The following is a 22,604-nucleotide window of genomic DNA, read 5'->3' on the forward strand; positions in this document are numbered from 1 at the left end:
GTATGTCCTATTTTGTCGTGTGTGTTGGCTTAGCCTGGTGTTGGCTTAGCGGTTAGGGTGCCAGCTTAGGTTCCTGGGTTTGAATCCCGGTTGATCGCTGAATTAACGCCAGGGGTGTTGACTCAGCCTGTCATCCTTCTGAGGTTGGAAAATTGAGTACCAGTTCCCTGGTAATTCCCTGTGTGTCGCAAGAGGCAACTAACAGGGTTGGCTGCAGGAAGGGCATCCGGCCGTAAAACATCGCTTCAAAAAGGGGACCACGGTGCCCACAAAAGGCCAACCCCCGCTCTGCGGGGAAAAATGGCCTCGAAAGGTGGTTTCTATTTTGTCGTGTCTAATTTGTATTTAGGAATAGGACAATTGTGGTTAACCATTTTGAAATTACCACTATCGTCCGAATCAGTGGTTCCTAACCTTTTTTGTGCACGCACCCCTTCGGTTTCCAGAATATTTTCTTGCTCCACCTTGTGAAAAATCAATGAATTAGGACAGTTCTTAGAATTAGATTCTTAGCACTCCTTTAGTAACTTTAAGTGAAAAGCCAGCATGTTTAGCACCCCCAGAAATGATGTTTCGCACCCGTGCACCCCAGGTTTAGAACCACTGGTCTAAATGCTGAAAATGATGTTTAAACCGAATCACTGAACACACACAGCTGCCTTTAGCATTCATATGTCATTTTGAAAGTGCCGAATTGAGAGGAAATTTTCAACCCGCCATGGATTACGGACTGTACGACACAAAGCATCGGCATTATTTTCATTTTCAGAGCAACACCCATGATAGGATATGTGGCCTATGGAGCTGAACAGAAATGGTAGGATGACACGAAGAAGCAGTAAAAGGTTAGGGGTGGAGGGGGGCAGATTGAATTTTTTGACATGCTTCCCCTGCACCAAGCAGCAGATAATAAACACTCTCCTAGCCTTGGATGAGGAACATCGGGAGCAGAGGATAGGAATGATTTTGAATCGAGGCAAGAAGCATAACTTGTAAACTGGTCAGTTGAAAGAAACGGCAAGATTGGTGTAAAGAAAGGAGCAAAGGAAACATGACTTGGAAATTGGTCAATGGAAAGCAAAATAAACATTTGAAAGGGAGAAGTTGGAGACGAAGCCAAGGAAACATGACTTGGAAATTGGTCAATGAAAATCAAGATGGGAGAATGATGAAAGGGAAAAACTGGAGAAGGAGAATCAAAGGAAGCATGCCTGGGAGATTCGTCAGTTGACAAGAAAAGTGAGATTGGAGAGCCAGGAACAAGAAGGGTTGGTGAAAGAGGCCAAGGAACAGCAAGTTGAGCTGGAACAAGAGAAGCAAAAGCAAGGTAAATTGTGTAACAAAATGGAGGCCCACATGTCCAATTTGAGATAAATAGAGGCCAAAATGGAGGCCAGAAGAAAAGAAAAAAAGAGGCCGAGATGAAGATTAAAATGGAGAATAGAATGGCAGAGTGAAAAACCAAAAAGAAGACTGTGAAGCCTCTCCATACTTTTTCTGCTCCACACATGCTGATTTGCCAATGTGCTCATACCTGGTCCTCATCCTCCACTTGTACTCTACTGCGGTTTCCCTGCACTACTCCCCACCTAATTATCTTTTGACCCCTATTCTTAACCTCCCTCCTTTTCTTCATCCTCACCACAAACACCACAGGCTTTTGCTGGGTGGTAACATGCTCTCCCACCACTACCTTACAATCCTTAACCCTCCACAACTGTCGCTTCTTTACCACTACAAAATCCAATTCTGTTCTATGTTGTCCACTCCTATAGGTAATCTTGTGACTTCCCCACTTTTGATAGAATAAACCAGCTTTGGCCATTCCATTCCTAGCCACCAGCTCTTGACAATCTCTATGCTCTACCAACAGCTTCTTCTCTACTCGCTGCCCATTTCCCCCGCCCGTCCCCCCTCCACACTTGACTCCTCTCCCCAAACCTCTAAACACTCATCCCTACCTTTACCCCACTCACTACTCACTCCCTCTTCTCTTCTCTTCCTCCCCCCACGTCTCTCCCTCCCCTTTCTTGTGTCCCGGTCTACGCGCTCTCCTAAATACACTAAATTCGTAATTATTCAGCTTGCAAGTAAATGCTTTTCACAAAAATCACAGTTCACAGGCTTGTGAAAATACACTCCTCGACTCCCATGCTCAGATGTCCTCGACTCCCACTCTCGAGATCCACATTTTTGATACCCACGTCTTATACACCACCTTATTTAACACGTTACATTCAGTCTTCGTGCTTGTTGTTGGTGTACTTTATGATATCCTTTAAAACGACGTTTCGTGTTTGGAATACTTTTATTTTCTTTTTTACTGCCAAGCAGGCAGAAAGGTTGTTTTTTTTATCGCACCTGTGTCCGAAGAAAGCGGTTCAATTTGGCATCTTAAATATGAAATAGGCAAAGCCTAGAAGCAAGCAAAACCTATTAGAATTACCCTATAGAACCCTGTAGAATCACCCTTTAGAACCCAGTAGAATTACCCTTTAGAACCCTTTGGAATTAACTCTTGGATGTTTGACTTTATATCTTGATTAATTAATCAAGATATAATTGATGGTTATAATCAAGAGATAACTCTTGATTAATTAACCCTTTAGAACACATTATAATTACCATTTAGAACCCTTTAGAATCACCACATTAGAAATATCCTATACAACCGTTTAGATTTACCCTTTAGTACTTTAGAACTCTTCAGAATTAAACATGGTGGGTTTGAAAGGTTCTTCATTTTTAACGGATGAAAGGACATGAAGTGGCTTCACCACTTAAAAATCGTACCCATGTCCGAAGGAAGCGGTTCAGTTTGGCATTTTTAATATGAAATAGGCAAAGCCGAGAAACGACAAAACCCTTTAGAATTATCCTTTAGAACCCTTTAGAATTACCCTTTAGAATTAAACACGGTGGGTTGGAAAGGTGGTTCTTCTTCATTTTTTTTTTATGGATGGAAGGAAAGACAGCCAAATATTGAAGCAGCTTCACCGCCGAAAAAGTTCTCACTCTGCGCATGTGGATCAGGACGGATTCAAAGCTACAGCACGGTTAAACTGCAGGTTCGTTTTCCGATTCATGTTTCAAATTGCATTCAAAATGTAGCATTCATTTTAAATCAAGTTGTTCCTCAATCATAAACTGATGTTTGTGGATGGATGGACGGACAAACAAGTGAACCAATTGCTTAACCCCGCTTTATGCTACGCGCGCACGGGATAATATACTGAGTATCGGGAAACCATGTGGGCTATTCCTTGAATTGTAAAAACTAGGGCATGCCCGTACTATATCTATATCTAAAATTATATCCCCCCCTCTATTTACATGAAATGGTTTGGTTCATGAAATGTTTTGGTCCATTCGCAACGCCAAAGCGAACGGCGAACGCTTTACATGAAATGGTTTGGTTCATGAAATGTTTTGGTCCATTCGCAACGCCAAAGCGAACGGCGAACGGCTTGCGAGTACAGTGACAATCCCCCCCCCCCCCCCCCCCTCTATTTACATGAAATGGTTTTTATTAGTTTTAAAACATAGTTTAACGCCAACATAGCGCCAACATAGTTTGCAAACGTGAAATAAATGAATACGCTCTCAAATGTGCCATCCGAGGCAGAGTGTGTTCGCCACGTTCGGCACACGCGATAGCTCGCTGCTCTCTGATTGGTTGAATCGTTTTTTGGACATAGCTCGGTAAGTAATTGTCCGATTAATATGAAACCTTGAAAAGGCACATCCTCGGGTCCCCAGCAATATACCTGGCAAGTTTAAAGTATATCGGACCCGTGGTTGTCGAGAAACAGCGGTCACAGACAAACAAACAAACAAACACACAAATGAATTCCACAGATTGCCAGCGAGTAAGCAAACATTTAAATTGGTGGTAGTGTATGTGAAGGATGTGGGACGTACGGCACATGAGGTTTTCAGTGCGAGGGTGCTGAAAGTATACAATCAGGAAGATGTCAGACAGCAACACCACTTCAAAATGGTAACAATTGGACAGATCTGCACACATTGGAAGAACAGCACCATTACTATGCAACATTCCAAGACCTTTATCCACATTCTCAACCACTGTACAGGAATTCCATTTGTAGCTCTGCACTTTGATATCCTTCTGGCCCTTATTTCAATCCAAAAATTTCATGTAGTTTTGTAGGATTCAATGTTTCCACTCAATGGCCAAACATTTTATTGGGCAAGTTGGTCAAAAGTTTCAAATTTTTAGCTTTAAGATTAATCCTATTTTGAAACAATCATGATAACACCATCCTCAACAACTATCTGGGACACCCTCCTCGCGGTGGTTGTACCCCTCCAACCCCCTCCCCCATCCATCCCATCCCAACCCCCCGCTCTCCACCCACAACGCAAGTTGAGGGCCAAATCTTCCCCATTCTTCACTGCTGCCCGGATTCGTCAGGGCAACGCTGTCATGGTCAAAGTACCAATCGGTCCCTGTGGACCAGGCCTTTCCCTCTTGTCTCTGTCTCTCCTCTCCTCTCTCTCCAACTCTGTCATGGCCCTCACTTCGTGATGGCGGGAGTACACCATCCTGGATGTGGCAGATCTCTGGGTCGCTACTGGGAGATAGATCGGCTGTTTCCATGCCATGGGCTTGTTCAAGAGAACTGTCTGGAGCTATACAACAACAACACCGTCCTCAAAACCAGGCTGACCATGGGTCGGAAGAAAAAGGGGGATAGTTGATATGTGCCCATTCCACCCTTGCTCTTAAGCCCCACATAACCATGTCTTGTTAGTCTTGCCCTGAAGGGTTGCTAGACTATTGCAACATGTGTATGTATGTATATGTCATGTCTCCCATGTAGTGAAGACCTCAAGGTGACAGATGACCAAAACGAGCTTCAACTCAGAGGCGTTTACCCAAAACTATGGCGGTGTTATCTCTTCAGCACGAGAGGGAAACGGAGTTCCCTGGTCTTATTTGCATGGGCGGATGTGACACGGGGGATTATCCGATCCCCAAAGACAAATAAACGCAAAAGACAGGCACGACAAAGAATTGCAATAAGTCATGGGTTAATGAAAAGAAATGCCAGCATAACAAAAGGAATGTGCGGTAAAATCCGATTCCTAAATGAGGATCCTCCATCAGACACAATTACAACACAAGGAGAAAACTAAAGTAAAAATAAATGTGGTGTGGTGCATTGGCTGGTACTCAGCTCCCGTCTCCACGATGGTTTGGGGCCATCGCTGGTCTGGCATCCCTGCGTGGGAAAACATGCAATGTCTTCAAGTCGGGTCCTCATTTGGCTGCACCGAGCTCCGACCGTCCCAAACTTCCCAGGCGAGCATGACACGAAGCGCAGCCATCACGAGCCAACACCAAGAGAGAGAGGGATGCGCCCGTCTTCACCAATGCCCAGAACAAGAGAGTGAACGCGAATGCGACCGCCTTTTATCGTGCGAGGAACAGAGAGAAAATGGCGGTGCTTTCCCTTTTTGCTCAGACTGTCTCAAATATTCTCTCTGACATCATCCATGCTCCAATCACCGAGCGCCGTCGAATCGTCCCAACCAATCGTCCTTCGGGGCGTGGTCTCAAGGCCACACTTGGCGCCCATCGAGAAGTTTTGGCTGGGTGGTGTCGTAATGTCTGGGTACCATCGGCAATTATGTTATTTTAATCATGGGCCGATCGCATGGCTAGCCGAGTGTGCTTTATAAGAACGAAGGGAAAAAAATCACAAGGGCAATCACACTGGGAATTTATCCATAGGCCCCAACTAATTAGCATAGCTCCACCCCTCGCATGGAGACACAATGCTTACACGGACATCCGGTTCTAACTTAAATACATTGAGGTGGCCTCACGGCATACGGAGCACGCCACTCTATACAATTCTACCTCGACTACGGTATTTCATGACCTACCCCCATACACATTATATATATACTAGCAGAAGTACCCGGCATTGCCGGGGAGGGGGAAGGGGGGGAGGGGAGGGGGAAGGGGGGGAGGGGAGGAGAGGGGGGGGGAGGGGAGAAGAGGAGGGAGGGGGAAGGGGAGAGGGTAGGGTGGAAGAGGAGGGGGGAAGGGGAGGATGGAGGTGGGTAGGGTAGGGAGGAGGGGGGGGGAAGGGGGGGTAGGGTAGAGGGGGAAGGGAAGGGGGGGAAGGGGATGATGGAGGGGGGAGGGGAGGGGGGAGGTGGGGGAAGGGGTTGGGAGGGGGGAGGAGCTTGGTTAGCACGACTCGACCAACTCGCTTCGCGGATCTCATTTGTTTTGAACGTGTCCCAGATTTTAAAAGCCAGACAACTGTTAAAATGCCATTGTGAGCGGCAATAAACTGCTCCAATCGGTTACGGAAGGGTTGTGGAAAGACGTTTCACAGCTGTTTCAAAGACGTTTAATTCATATCGCACAAAATCGACACAAAACACGATCACACAAAAGGTGAAAAAACGCAATCGCTTTTCGCTCTGAATTACGTGCAAACGTGTGACGGAAATCACCATCGTCCAGCATCGAGTGCCAACCAAGATGGCGCCCGGTAGCTGCATCTCCACCTATGTGGTGTGAATGGCAATGGTCATTGATTCTATATATTTTCAGTTCAATGGTCTGGCGGCGGGGATGGAACATCACGTGATCGCTCTGAGCGAATCAGCGAGCTGCTCTGGCTCCGTGTATAATGTTCCGTGTATAATGTTCCTCGCTGAAATGCGGAGGTAAATATGAATAAAAAATATGGATCTCGTCAAATAGTTTTAGGTAGGCCATGTCCTTCCCAGGCTCAATGGCCATGTCTGTGCCAAATATCAAGTACGTGAGCCTCTCCGTTTAGGAGTCTATCGGTAACATTACACACACACAAACTGTGTTTTATGTTCAATGGTCTGGCGGCGGGGATGGAACATCACGTGATCGCTCTGAGCGAATCAGCGCGCTGCTCTGCCACCGGCTCAGATACCGTGTATAATATTCCTCGCTGAAATGCGCTGAGGTAAATATGAATAAAAAATATGGAATTCGGCAAATATTTTGACATAGGCCATGTTCTTCCCAGGCTCAATGGCCATGTCTTTGCCAAATATCAAGCACGTGAGCCTCTCCGTTTAGGAGTCTATCGGTAACATTACACACACACACACACACACACACAATCTGTGTTATATATATATAGATGTGTGTGTGTGTGTGTGTGTCCACGTCTGTATCTTCGGTTTAAAACTATTTTTCTCTGCAACCACTTGTTTGATCGATGCAAAACTTTAAACCTAGGAGGAATTCCCATGGAGAATATTTTATTAATAACTGCCAACATGAGTTGGCAGCCATATTGGATAAAGGGGAAAAAAAATGGACAGTCTTCTCCAAAACCACTCAGAAAAAATAGAAACTTGGCATGTGTCATCAACTCTCCATGGGGTATATTGGGTGATAATGATGATGTCATCGGTGAAGTGGTATTGCAGCCATAATTAGTTGAATGAAAATCTTTATCCGAAAATCTGAAACTTCATATGTCTGATCGATGTGAGTGAAGAATTAAATTTATAATATCATCGCTATAATGGATTGAGCATAAAAATGTTTAAAAAAAATAAAATCTCCAGAACCACTTAACAGATCGATGCGAAACTTCATATATATGATCGACTAGCCATGAGGAATATCGTTTGAATTTTTTTAAATCACCTTCATTGATGCAATTTAGCCTTAATGTGCACAGAAGTGGTCGTTAAATATCCTAATAATCAATCAATAAAGCTATGGATAATGGCAATGTATGTGACATAATAGGGTGCATGGTCCGGGTATATGGGCCATAATAGAAGTAGGCCACAATAGTATCGTGTTCTGTTAACGATGGTATTTTTGTTCAAAATGAGCGCAAGAGGTGAGACTATGCGCTCTCTGGAGTGCCTTTCTAGTTTCATAAAGCACCTGCATGATCCTCATGCCGAATGCAGCTCTGCAAAAGTGCAACAAGGCAGGCCTGCTGCCGGAGCGTAGTCAGAATTATAGGGATGTGCTCCAGCTGAGAGAAACGTAGTCGTGAAACAAGACGCCCTCTGAGTGGCTGCCCGCTCGCCATAATCCGTCGCTCTTCAAGCACATATTGATGATGCTGGTCAGGCAGAAACTAAGGTCACAATGCACAGGAAGTACACAGTCAGTTTATGCTAATATTTTACTGTCCAATCACCTTCCTTACAATTTCCTTATTTGCAAATAATAATTTGGAGAGAGAGAGAGAGAGATTAGCTCACCACAGAGTAGCGCTGATAATCACCCTGCGCGTTGCTCACCCCTTTCTCTTGCCGCCTGCCAGCATCAGCATCTCCTTCCGAAGCAAGTTGGATCGTGAGATCGAGGAAGGAGTATTCTTTCTCTTCATCCACAGAGAACCCTGCACCCAGCAAAGTAGCAGAAGAATGGAGCAAGTTTGTTGGCTGGATGAACAACAAATCTCACTTCTGAATATCACACCTTAAAGAGGAGGATGTTGTGGGGTCTTCATAGCAATTTACAAACCCAGGAACACAACAAAAGGTAGTGCAACATCAAGAAGTGCTAGGTTTTGTGCTTGACATCACAAGCTCGGAGTCTAAACTTCAAGGTATATTCACCCAACAGGTAAAAACTTACCAGTGGACACCTGTACAAAATGCAAGGCACTGCTAGAAAGGAGCACAGGCTGTGGAAAATGGAGGCAGAAACAGTACATTGGTTCTGCACTGCTATCCTCCGTTAGAACTTGGATGGATGACAAGTGACTGGAAAATAAATATCCATGCAAACACCAAAGCAGAACATTGTAAACCAGTCGCAGTGCCAAGTCTATCTCGGGTGGCGATGAGGATGGTAATGTAGTTACCCATTTGCTCGCCCTGAAAGAAGAGCTGGCACCTGGGACGATAATGGTTCACCGCAGATGCTCCCAAATTCCACGCTCAGCATTGCTCTGTTGCCCAATTTAGCCACTGTGAATGCAGCAAAGACATTCGTTAATCTTGTTAATTTTACAATGTGTGATATACACTGTAAAATTGCAATCTACACTTTGTGAACAGGATGGTTTCTACACTTGGGCCATTTAGGTTTAACAGCTTTACCTTTCCCACATCTAAGTCATTACCCACACTTCTGCTGCAATGTTTGTGATTCGCAATCTAACATTAGAAACACTCATAAAGTGTGACCAGGAGGTGCTGTTACTTGGACACAAATTAACTTTATAACTTTGGTACATGTTATCAGGCTGACTACACCTCAACTCTTCTGTATGTGGAACCACCTTCCAGAGTCTGTTCTATTCTATGCTCTCCTTGTGGACTGAAAACAGGCAGTGCACTGCCATCTCTTGTCTACAATATTTATTACCCCACCCCTATTAACCCCTCCTAACCCAACTGTTCGACTAGCAGATTGCTGTTTTCTTCCCTGTTATCTCCTGTTCGCTCGTTTCCCTGCTTCGGTCCAAAAGTTACCCCTACTTACTGCCCCAGTCAGTTCATGTTCTCTGTAACCTTGCTCTTCCATGAGCCTCGATCTTATTTTAAAAAATTCAAATTAGTGCAGTCAGATTGAAGCCATCTGGTGTCTAAAAACTGTGGTTGGGGAGGAGGTGGTACAGATAAATCAGCTCATGTGAGGATTCATGAGAACTATAGCTACAGGTGCTTTTACATTACTGTCTGTAGTAAAGGGATCCATCATGTGGCGCATCAAATCTGGCTGTCTAGTCAAAAGGAAAACGGAATAGATCAGCTTTCCAAATAAACCTTCACTGAAGTCATAGTCATAGTCAGTAGACTGAGGAAGCAACAATATTTTGCAATCTTTCCCTCTCTCCCACTCCTCTCCAACTCCCAACACCCCATCCCCATTCCTCAGAGAATCTGAAGTGACCTTGCTCATGGCTCAAGGAGATGGATGAGCTGACTTGAACTCCAAGCACCTCTCCTGGGGTTACAAAATAGTTGAGTCTTGTGGGGAAACCTGGAAAGAAAATATAATAACTAGAGCGAAGTTGATGGCGTACCATCGCAAATCCTCATGCTGCCCACCTAAAGCAAAGTTGAAAGATGGCAAAAAGTTCCACCAGGAATAACACAATATCAAATTTTGAGTTAAATTATTTTCCCCATTTTGACCCGTGACTCAGTCTGCACCCCCTGGGGCATGGACCGTGGGGTCAAATCAAGAAAACGGTTACATATTTCATGCGTCCCCCAATGTTGATTGCATATACAGTACAAAGTTTCATTTTAAAATGTGCCTGCAATTGCATTTTTCAGTATATATGACCTTTTGTCCCTGCCCCAATGAATGGGCCAAAAATGACACTGCTCTTGCACCTTCGTGCCATGTAGTGATCATACTGTGATCGTAGTGATCAACCACCAAGTTTGGTGAATTTCTGCCCAATCGTTTAGGAGATGGTGTTTTCTTTTTGTGTTTTTTTTTTTTGTATACAAGATTTTTTTGTATTTTTTTTGTGTAAGAGCTAACATTAATGACAAAAAAAAAAAACTGACACATAAGACAAAATAAAAGGAGCGAGAGACAAGATGGGGAGAGAGGGGGAAGCACACAAGTACAACATTTGAGAGCAGGGACATCGGGAGATCTGTGGGAGGGAGAGGACTTGATGGGGGGAGGAGGCATGGGATGGGGCTTGGGGGGTGGGAGAGGTAAAAAAAAAAACATGGACACAGATAAGACTTCCAGGAAAGAAGTCGGTATTTCAGAAAAGTGGATCTGGGGTGAATTAATGGGGGTGGAAAAGATCAAGGTTTTGGATGGGGATGAAGATAAGACATGGTGGGGAACAGCGGTTTTAAAGACCTGGAGGGATCAGTAGGATTGAAGAGAGTGAGGGAGTTTGTTCCAGAGGCGGGAGAAAAGAGGAATGAAAGAGTGAAGGTGAGCAGAGAGTCTTGATTTTGCCAGTTTCACCAAAGAGGGTTGCTGGCAGATCTTGTGTGACCTGTAGGAGTATTTGGGGGACAGAGCACAGACAGGGCTGGGGGGACTAGACCAGAGAGGAGTCTGTAGAAGACAGTGTGTCACAGACAGACAGAGATTACAATATCCCCATTTTTCCCAAAAAACGTGGGGATAATAAAAGCAACCAATAAACTATAAAGTATCTGAAAAATGCAAAGCCCCACCACGTCCGCTTTGTATTCAGACTTGTTCTTCTTCCCTTTTGTATGCTAAACATGACAAAACAGCTTAAAAAATAAAAACAATTGACGACTTAGGTAACTTGACCTTTTGACCTCAAAAGCAATATGCTTCAGTGACCGTCTGGAAACCCTGCTCAAATTTCAGGGCAATCGGATGAAAATTGACAATTTTATGCAGCTTTGACCTTTGGATCTAAAAAAATAAAAATCGGCTTCAAGGTTTTAATTGGTGAATCAATTCAGTGACCCAATATGCACATTCTTAAAATTTCAGGTCAATTGGATGAAGATTGACGATTTTATGTGATGCTGACATTTTACCTTTTGACCGAATTATTAATTTGTGTTCTCCATATTCTCATAATAAGGCTTTGTTGAAAATTTGATGACAAAAGCTCAAATGGTTTTTAAAAAAAGAAAAAGTTGTGGTGCAGGCGAATGCACGGATCTGCATCCAGACATTCAACAAAATTTAATGTTTGTTTTTGTCACCTACCCAACACATCCACCTAGTTTTGTCATCAGCCGTCCATTACTTTTTGAAATATTATGCTATATATCGTTCTTGGCCCCATTCCTCAATGGTAAAGATTCATGAATTTCAGAAAATCGTCGTATCCGGATCCGGATCTAGATTTCCACCAAAATCAAATCAATTCATCCTCGTCACACACACCCAACCTGTCCACCAAGCTTAGTCCGAATACATCCATAATTTTTTGAGATATCCTGCTCACAGACAAGCAGGGGTGAAAACATAACCTCCATCCACCTCTGGTGGTGGAGGTATAAATATGTATTTCCATGCGTGGTCTGCACAGACTCAGCATTGTGATTCATCACAATGAAAAGATGAAAACATTTGCAAAACTCAATTTTAAAACGTTTCACTCCCAGTTACCACAAAACCTTATTTCATCGAAGTTTCACATGAGCGCGAATACTGCACTGCTCAGTATGAGGATTGGCTTAAAGCAAACTATACCTCTGATCTTTAAACATGTCTTACCATCCAGAGGAATCCTCACCCCTTGAACGCAGAGTTACATGACCGACGAGACCATTCTGCAATGCATCAAGGGCGCTTTCTCCAGTCCTTTCCCTGCCCGGCAAGCACACACACACCACGACAAAATAATACACTTATTGGTTTACAAACAGAGCACACCGTGTAAGAATGCAACATGTAGTACACATTATACCAACCACTGCAGGACCTACCGGTCTGAGTTTGCCATTTGCATTAGGTTAGCCTCCATGACACTCAACGATTGCAGCATCCGCTTTGTCAAATGGCTGAGGTGCAAGAAGACAATTAAGGTTAAATCAGACTGACCCCATTAGAAGGTGCCACAAAAATGGGTCAACGAAGAGAGACAGCCAGAAAAAGAAATCCAAATATTGAAATCTCAAAAATAAAAAAACACCCCGAGATAGTATTCAAGGCCAAAGTTTAAAATTTCATTCTTGGATGTGTTTCTGCCTTTATGGTGTCGTCAGCAAGACAAAAATGCACTTTAAAACTCAAGGCGTTCGGCTAAGCCTGCATTTGACTTCACATTGCATGACGTGCACTTTGAGTAAATGCAAAATTCAGCAAATTTGCCCATTTACCTCAGGTGCCAATCACATTTTCGAAATAAAAAGAAACTTTTTAAAATAATTCATTTATAGATAAATAATTCTGCAAAGTTTTAGTCCTAAACTCCAAGCAGTTTGGGGGTTCCAAATAGGGTTGCGCTGTTTTTTGGGGGGCGGGGGGGAGGGGGTTTTCACCGTCTTTTTTTTGGACTCGCAATCATCTCCATGTTTGTTTGATGTTTTGGGAAGCTCGTATCTTGCCCGTGGATAAAGGTATAAAAATAAAATGATTAACCTTGGGTAATTTTTAACAATCCTTCGGAACCTGCCCTCGTCTGACAGAATGTTGCGGAGGTAGCGCACTTACCTTTGATCTGTGTTCAATTCCAGGCCCAATTATAATCTGTTAGATTGGTGATTTTTAGGCATCGAGTTGATCACAAAGTGTGCCGTCCCACGGATGGATGTTCAGGCGGTTGTCCTATAGGCTGGCATTAGTTGGCCAACGTTAATAGTCCCACAGTGTCTTTTACGAGGATTAGTTGAGTTAGCAATTTCAATTTTACCAATTTCTGCTCCCAAAGACTTGGGCTACAAAAGATCCCCTGGCGACCCCACAAGTAGGTAAGGGCTGTAGTGAAAATGTATCAAAGTTGAACCCAGGTGTGATGCTCGCTTAAACCACTGAGAGGCGTCTATAAGACCTCGGACGTCGGCGACTTCGGGCCACTCCTGCGACATTATTCTATGACATGTAGACTCGGATGGTACGTACCCACTCATATTCTAGGCTTGCTTGCATTGACTAATATTATCGATCCTTCCTATATGATGCCAAGATCCTGATATATATTGCATGATTGTATTTTACAGGATGATGCCAGAGATCTGATTGTTATTAAACCTACCTATGGGACAAAGTTGTGGACTTGATTGATTTTCACAACAAGGGCTGTTAAAGAACAAGCAGTTGAAATAGTTTACAGTGAAAAAAAAATGCAAACTTCTTTACCATTCTCAAATTATAAGCGTCGAAAGACACTTCTCACCTTGGGTCATCAGATTTTTGGGTACACCCAGAGCCTACACAAGTGTTTGGAGGAATTTCTTATTCACAAGTGTTTCTACACAAGTGTTTGGAGGATAGATCCATAACATTATATATATATATATATATATATATATATATATATATATATATATATATACACCCGAGTGGCAGTCAATAAGTAACCTTAAAATATTTTTCACAACTTGTTTATTGCATGTACGTGTGTAACAACTATTATTTTTCAACATAATCTCCATTGCATTCAATGCATTTTTTCCAGCACTTTACTAAGGCTTGGATACCTCTAGGAAAAAATTATTTTGGCTGTTTGTGTAGCCATTTGTGCACCGCCTCATGGACCTCTGTCGGATCGGAAAGTGGTTCCACCAAGCGCCTCTAAGTGGCCCAAAGATGTGGTAATCCGAAGGGGCGAGGTCTGGCGAGTTGGGTGGATGAGGAAGACACTCAAAATGCAGGTCCTCGATTGTTGCAGCTGTAGCACAGACAGTATGGGCCGAGCATTGTCATGCTGCAGCAAAACACCGGTAGTGAGTAGTCTACAACGTTTGATCTGACTTCTGGTTTCAGATGATTTTTAAGGAGGTCGCAGTATGATGCACTGGTGACTGTGGTCCCTCTGGGCATGTGATGCTCTACAAGTGGGCCTCGGCTATCCCAGAAGAGCGTCGGCATCACTTTTCCAGCGGACGACTGTGTGCGGAATTTTTTGGGCTTCGGTGAAGTTGAATGGCGCCACTCTTTGCTTGCCCTCTTCGTTTTTGGCTGAAAGTAGTGGACCCAGCTTTCATCCCCAGTCACTACTCGCTGTAAGAAAGTATCACCTTCTGTTTCGTAACGTCGCAGAAGTTCTTCACATGTGTCCACTCGCCATTCTTTCAGGTCGGGTGTGAGTCGTCTTGGCACCCATCTTGCAGACACTTTGCGGAACCCCAGCACGTGTGAATGATATGGTGTGCTGAACCATGGCTAATGTTCAATTCAGAGACCACTTCATCCAGTGCAATGCGACGGTTTTCCTTAGCACGCGCTCAACCCCTGCAACCATTTCTGGTGTGACGCTGTGTGAGGCCGGCCTGAGCGAGCAGCGTCTGCCACACTGGACACTCCACTTTTAAACTTCCTGTCCCAGTTGTACACCTGCTGCAGTGATAAACATGCATCACCATATTGCATCTTCATTCTGCGATGGATTTCACTGGGATTCACACCCTCACTTCTCAAGAAATGGACAGAACGTTGCTCCTCCCTGGTGCATGCTTCTAAGGGAGCCGCCATCCTGAAACTGCTCTACTGACGTCATACGCTCAATGTTGCCAGATCTAAAACGGACAAAACATGACTCTTACCCATAGATATAACATGTGACGTCTACAACTACACACATTACATTCTTGAATTTATATCGCCATTTTAAGGTTACTTATTGACTGGCCCTCGTATCTCTGATTACCATATAAAACACTTTTTTTTTCGTGTGTGTGTGTGTTTGTGTATATGTGATGTGTGTATGTGTGCAGTAGTGACTGAGTGGAAAATAATTGGAGAAAGGTTTATGGTTGTTGTTTTGAGCAGTGTATGTTATGTGGTTGTTTGTTTTTGTTGAGTCAAGGCCCGTGTAAAAGCTAACACATTGAACATGAAAACACACACAAAATCATGCACGGACCCAACGTCATACGTCATATAACAACAACGTCATACGTCATGGCTAACATGACACGTGATCCTGGACATCGCTAATTGGGCTGTTACAGTGCCGCGAGACATCTGGATTTGATCAACGAATGAGAAATAAACGCCCAACAGTTACACCCCTCCATCCAATGGGCCAATGGGCGATCTCCATGTTAGAGTGCACGTATTAAACCTCATTATGCAAGATAAGAGATCTACGCAGCAAAACCAGAACAAGGATTTATTTACTGTGCAGGTGATCGAAATAGTAATTAGGAAAAAAGTGATTCCGGATGGAAAGGAGTTTGTAAACATCAACATGACACATTGACACGTATCACGGAGTTAATACTGTAAAACCTGGCTCTGAAAGTTGCTTCTCGTGATCTCACGAGTTCGTTGGATTATAATTTATAGACTATACAACCAAATGGAGCATGAAAACGTTTTTTGAGGGTGAAATTTGGCGCCCCATCCACTTCGTGCCTGGTGCGGTCGCCCCTACGCCCCCATCACTACGCCACTGCTTATACGAGTTGTACCACGTGACAATCTAAACTATGACAGTACGATCTTGTATGGGCAATCTCTCCTGTTATGAATCAAGTACAAGTTGTGATCCATAGAGCAAGATCATCTGTATGTGCCGACAAACTCAAAGGCACGAACCTGAACACACAGGACTTGTGAAGCAGGCAGAAGCTCTCACAAAGGATATCGTTCTTCCTACATGTCATGACGTGAGACCAAAATGGTGGAAAACCTCTTCAACGTGCACCTTCACAGAGATGCCAACAAGCACCAGGAAACAGCTCAGAGTTTGCTCAACGAATCAACGTTAGGGGGTGAACTGGGAAGTAAAAACATGGCTGTGCTGGCTGTGGTGGAAAGACCGAAATGAGAATTGCGTGAGGGGAACGGGGACACTCGTGTTAAATACAAACTCACCTGCAGTAAATTACGGGTACACCTGTTGATACCACTCGGATCAGATTATGCTTGCTAGCCTTTTGCAAATGTATCTTGTTTATTTAGTCAATCAATAATTTGATTGAGTTGTTATTGTTGTTTTTCTTTTCTGTTTTGCTTGCTTCCTTTGGTGCAAATGTTTAACTCGCGCGTCGCACTTAGTAATTCACAATTCATTTTTTCACGTCCAAAATAAACGTATTCCCAATTTTATTTATTAATTTTTTTTACTTGAGGTGGCTTTTACTTAATGATGGTCTTGAGGGGTGAAAGAGTCTAAAGTGGCGTAAAAGTATTGAGGGTCTAATGGGTCTAGGTCTTGAGGGTCTAAAGTTAAAGCTCTAAGTCTAGGATTGTAAGTGTCTGAAGGGTCTAAAATCAAAGGTTTGTAAAGGTCCAAGGGCTTAAATGGTTTTAAATTCTTTGGTTCTGATTGTGCCCATGAAACTTGTGCAAAATTTGGTGGAGACCAGGCCAGCCCTATTTTTATTCCATGATTTTCAGATGTACATCTATCTATAATTCCACTAATCTCTGTGTGTATGTGTGTGTGTGTGTTTGTCTGTGACCGCTGTTTCTCGACAACTACCGGTCCGATATACTTGCAACTTGCCAGGTATATTGCTGGGGACCCGAGGATGTGCCTTTTCAAGGTTTGAAATTAATCGGACAAGTGGTTCCCAAGGTATGGTCACCGTACTCGCAAGCCGTTCGCTTTGGCTTTGCGAATGAACCAAACCATTTCATGTAAATAGAGGGGGGGGTTCTACCGTACTCGCAAGCCGTTCGCTTTGGCTTTGCGAATGGACCAAACCATTTCATGTAAATAGAGGGGGGGGTTCTGTGGTCGTTACTGCCACGTGGTTTCAAAGTTTTTTTTTGTTGTTGTTGTTTGCACGCATGTTTTTTTGCACCCACGTACGGGCACGCCCTAGTACAGATAATTGCCTTAGTCCCCTACAGGTTTCACCAGAGGAGACTATAGGTTTACTCACCGTCTGTCCATCCGTGATGGTCCCACCTGTGGGTTTTTTTCAGACTTTTCCCCCATACCCTTGAATATATTCAACTGAAACTTGGTACATGGATTTATTAAAATAAGTTACAGAATAAGTTTGAGTTTCGGGATGTTTCGTCAATTTTTCAGAGTTATACTCTTTTTGGACTTAAAAAGATATCACATTGGGAAGGAACACATATTGCAAAACAATACTCGCTCTTGTTTAATATAGTCGGATAGCGGTTAATAAAAATGAGCTTCCCAAACTATCATAAAAAATGGACACGGCTCGCAAGTTAAAAATTGTGGCACCCTATATTTAAGGGGTCCCATTCCCAATCCACATGGAGTTTAGGGCTGAAGCTTTTTACTGGGTTATTGTACCCAAAATTATCCAAGATAATGGCCTGGATAATTTCTGGAAGGTGAGACGAATTGGCATGGAGTGATTCACCAAGCAACTGTGAAGGGTGAAATACTCACTCATCTGGTGGGCGGTGCGCAAAACAGCAGAGTTCATCCAACAGATGTAAGCAGGCATCCACATGTCCGTCTCTGCCAGCATTGTACTCAATGAGAGCATAAACACCAAAACAAGGATAGATAATGGTGATAGATAATGTGGCAATTAGAATACCAATCACCATTCAGCTACCTTCTGCATGGCTTTGAAATCGAACTTCAGATATTCCTGCATTTCCATGAGGAAATATAGTGGAATTTGACCTCCACCTCTCCCCCACACTTCCTCCTTCTAAGCCCCCTCTCCACCATACTTCATGCAGTAAATCCCATACTCTTTCTGTAGTATTAGTAGCTGAAATCTATAGTTTCTATAGTCCTCTCCTATATTCCTTTTCTTAATTTTAATTCTCATTTTAATGCCGACCTACCTCCTCCCAGTAGATAGGCCACAAGTCAGCACACCTTGAGATACGTCATTCAAAGGACACACAAATACAGTCATGTGCTCAGTGGGCCATGCATACAAAAATCACAAATACACCTTAATAACAGAATTGAATGGGGTGTTAGGGGAGAGACACCACATTTTCCTCTGGTTGCGTTTACCTCAGCAGCTGAACCATTTCTGTGCAGTTCTGCAAGACAAGCGAGAGGTAGTCGTGAAAACCGAGGAAATTAAATGTTCTCGGCAAAGCAGGTATTTCTAACGCCGTCATACAAGGAACACGGTTGATGTCCTAAGGTTGCAAACAGGTTCAACCACAGAGTATGCAAACCAACCTACATGAGTTTGAGTCTCTCCATGCAGTTTGATGCACACAGTTTGCACCAACTCTCCAGCCTCCATCTGAAAGTAGAGCTGCACGGCTTCGTTTGAGAGTATCCAGTCCCCTTGAGATGTGCCTTGGAGAACATCGAGTCTGGGACACACCCGACAGAACACATCAATTACCACTCCATCAGAAAATTATTTTTGGGAAATGTGGTCGGCTCTGCCGTCTGGAGGTGCCATTTTGCTGCCCATCCTATGAAGTTCAAGAGTCAACTACAGAGTGTGAACTGGCACATGCTGACTACATGGTCTACCTGTGCCAGTTAAGCTAGACACTTTGCCCTCTTCATCAAGATCACTAATAAGACATCTGGGTCTTTTACCCACAGTCCAATAGTTGTTCTTTAACGACCACTATCATCCCACCTTGTGGGGTCAGCCGGTGGAAGCTTGGCCAAAGTCTTTCACAAATCGGCCTGGCCAGGTCTGACATTCGCCTAGTTAGGCTAGGAATACCCTTTGCGAAGGACACAATTGGATCTTTAACGTCCACCATCCCATTCTGGCAGACAGGACTCCCAGTTTAACGTCCATCCGAGGGCCGGCACACACATTGATGAATCACCTGCCTGTGAAACACCAAACTGACAGTTTATAGCTGGGTCGGGATTCGAACCCAGGCTAGACAGCTTAGAGGTGTGTGTGCGTACCTCTCGGCCATCCTGTCAGCCACCCACAGTCCAACAGTATAATACGATAATTCTCCCGAAACCAACTTAGCTTCAAGAAGAGGCTGACAGTATAGCCATGAAGTATGCACACTCGCCTAAGCCGTCTACCCTGGGTACAAATCCCGACCCATCTATGAACTGTCATCCCGGTGTTTCATTGTGTGTGCCATCTCTGGATGGTCCTTAAACGGGCATTCAATCTGCCAGCATTAGTTGGTGGACGTTGAAGATACCACATTCACAACAGGTCACTCGTTTTCAAACAATTTGACACAATCTTTACAATGTCGTCAAGTTGGAATAACCCAAAGTTGTATAACAGGATGTTGTATCGCTAAAAGTGACAAACAGAAGAGTTTAATCCAAAACATGACATCAAAAAAGCTGCTATTGCAACATTTCCTATGTCCACACTTGAGGCTTCACCATTTTAAATGGTTTTCACGACTTCCTCTGAATAGGGTTTGAATATCTAGCACTTATACCAAGTTAATATTACAACACCTTTGATCAAAATACCAAATCCGCTCATAATTCCATACTTTTTAATGCCACATCTACAGTTTCATACGTATCTAAAGCTTCTCCCTGTTAGGAGAAAAATCCATACAAGCCACAGCTCAGTAAAGTGGAACTTGCTGCACTCTTTAATCCCACCAGAATGAAACACACCAGATTCTGGCTGCTGTGCTGGTGAGAATAGCCAGATTGTGGTTAAAACAATCGGCTGCGGATACTTTTCACTTATTGGGTAAACAAGACAACTGTAGTCTTAATGGTTCTTCAAAGAGACCTACCCTGCACGGCTTGCAAACTCCTCCAAATGTCCAGTGATTGCTGGGGATTTGCCTAAGAGAAAACAAAACCGTCAAATGGTAATACTTGTTTTGTTGAGCTTCGTTATTACCTCCACCACCGAAGGTAGATGGAGGTTATCTTTTCACCCCTGTTTGTTTGTCTGTTTGTTTGTTTGTTTGTTTGCGAACAAGATATCTCAAAAGTTGTGGACGGATTCGGACGAAATTTGGTGGAGAAGTTGTATATGTGACAAGGACGAAATGATTAGATTTTGGTGAAGATCTGAATATGGATTCGGATACGATAATTATTAAATTTTTTAAGTGATTGTTCACCATTGAGTGATCGGACTAAAACCGATACATAGCACAATATCTCAAAAAAGTTATGGACGGATTTGGACGAAACTTAGTGGACGGGTTAGGTGTGTGACAAGGACGAATTGATTCGATTTTGGTGAAGATCTGAATATGGATTCGAATACGATCATTATTTAATTTTTTAATGATTCCTCACCATTGAGAGATCGGGCGAAAAGTGATATATAACACGATATTTTAAAAAGTTATGGACGAGTTATGACAACTAGGTGGATGAGTTGGTTAGGTGACAAGAAGAAGCCGATTAGATTTTGGTTCAGGTCCGAATCCAGATCTCCGAAAGTCAGTCCCACTGATAGTCTGAAAACCGATCAGTGGGATACAAAACAAACTGTTCAATGGAGGTATGCGCACCGAGTGCCGTTCTAGTTAGGTCATTCGACCATCAGATAAACCACCTGGGGGCAAGAGCTTGGCTATTGCAAATAAAGCAAACTCTACCCCCCCCCCCCCCCCAACCTTACCCTTCCCTTTGCCATTTATCAATCTATCATTGATATGCTGGGTAGATGTTGGAAAATAAAAGCAGGCCTGGATAAGGGTGGGGAGGGTAAGTTGAGAAACTTTTCAATGTCGAAATGCAGTGGAGACTCACTCTTGAGCACCTCCTGTAGATGTTGGAGGCAATGGAGAATGCGTTGATGGAGGTATGGAGGTATCTTTTCACCCCTGTTTGTTTGTCTGTTTGTTTGTTTGTTTGTTTGTTTGTTTGCGAACAAGATATCTCAAAAGTTGTGGACGGATTCGGACGAAATTTGGTGGAGAAGTTGTATATGTGACAAGGACGAAATGATTAGATTTTGGTGAAGATCTGAATATGGATTCGGATACGATAATTATTAAATTTTTTAAGTGATTGTTCACCATTGAGTGATCGGACTAAAACCGATACATAGCACAATATCTCAAAAAAGTTATGGACGGATTTGGACGAAACTTAGTGGACGGGTTAGGTGTGTGACAAGGACGAATTGATTCGATTTTGGTGAAGATCTGAATATGGATTCGAATACGATCATTATTTAATTTTTTAATGATTCCTCACCATTGAGAGATCGGGCGAAAAGTGATATATAACACGATATTTTAAAAAGTTATGGACGAGTTATGACAACTAGGTGGATGAGTTGGTTAGGTGACAAGAAGAAGCCGATTAGATTTTGGTTCAGGTCCGAATCCAGATCTCCGAAAGTCAGTCCCACTGATAGTCTGAAAACCGATCAGTGGGATACAAAACAAACTGTTCAATGGAGGTATGCGCACCGAGTGCCGTTCTAGTTAGGTCATTCGACCATCAGATAAACCACCTGGGGGCAAGAGCTTGGCTATTGCAAATAAAGCAAACTCTACCCCCCCCCCCCCCCCCCCAACCTTACCCTTCCCTTTGCCATTTATCAATCTATCATTGATATGCTGGGTAGATGTTGGAAAATAAAAGCAGGCCTGGATAAGGGTGGGGAGGGTAAGTTGAGAAACTTTTCAATGTCGAAATGCAGTGGAGACTCACTCTTGAGCACCTCCTGTAGATGTTGGAGGCAATGGAGAATGCGTTGATGGGCACCGCAGCCTCCTTGTAATTTCTGACCCTGCACAAGTCAAAATGCACAGCCTTTATATGAGGAACGGGGAATTACTCCATCGTTGCAATGACTTAATAATGTCAAAAAAAATGCTTGTGACTAATTTCCTAACAACGTCTTTTTGAAATCTCCCATGGTTTAAACGAGCGCATCTATCAGCTCGAGAATCATTTTCATGAGATTTGGAGTAGGTCACTGACACAGTAGATCTTCCAACCATGACAACTCTTTTGTAAAGAGTTATAAATACAACCTGAGCAAAGTTTTGACTAATAAATACCTGATATCAATCACAAAAGTTACAGCTCAAAGGCAGAGTTGGCCACAAACCATAATGTCGATGCAATAACTAGGAGGGACGTTTATAATCAGAACCAATGTGATTAGGATTAGAAACAGAA

At 43.4% G+C, this 22,604-nt stretch overlaps 1 protein-coding gene across 1 annotated transcript in view; it reads right to left on the reverse strand.

Annotated features, from left to right (window-relative positions):
- Positions 1–22,604, reverse strand: part of LOC137431440 (mediator of RNA polymerase II transcription subunit 1) — a 36,806-nt gene that overhangs the window by 2,479 nt on the left and 11,723 nt on the right. Inside the window, exons 2-14 of the mRNA XM_068122762.2 lie at positions 22,131–22,209; positions 20,243–20,294; positions 18,727–18,862; positions 18,549–18,577; positions 17,961–18,032; positions 12,403–12,477; positions 12,210–12,283; positions 9,899–9,988; positions 8,865–8,970; positions 8,636–8,763; positions 8,257–8,396; positions 7,931–8,129; positions 3,922–4,017 (exon numbers count right to left, since the gene is read on the reverse strand). Of these exons, the coding sequence (XP_067978863.2) occupies positions 3,922–4,017; positions 7,931–8,129; positions 8,257–8,396; positions 8,636–8,763; positions 8,865–8,970; positions 9,899–9,988; positions 12,210–12,283; positions 12,403–12,477; positions 17,961–18,032; positions 18,549–18,577; positions 18,727–18,862; positions 20,243–20,294; positions 22,131–22,209 (1,276 nt within the window). The remainder of the gene's footprint in view (positions 1–3,921; positions 4,018–7,930; positions 8,130–8,256; positions 8,397–8,635; positions 8,764–8,864; positions 8,971–9,898; positions 9,989–12,209; positions 12,284–12,402; positions 12,478–17,960; positions 18,033–18,548; positions 18,578–18,726; positions 18,863–20,242; positions 20,295–22,130; positions 22,210–22,604) is intronic.

The sequence above is a fragment of the Myxine glutinosa genome, chromosome 7, assembly GCF_964187855.1.
Source record: "Myxine glutinosa chromosome 7, kmMyxGlut1.1, whole genome shotgun sequence".
NCBI lineage: Eukaryota > Metazoa > Chordata > Myxini > Myxiniformes > Myxinidae > Myxine > Myxine glutinosa.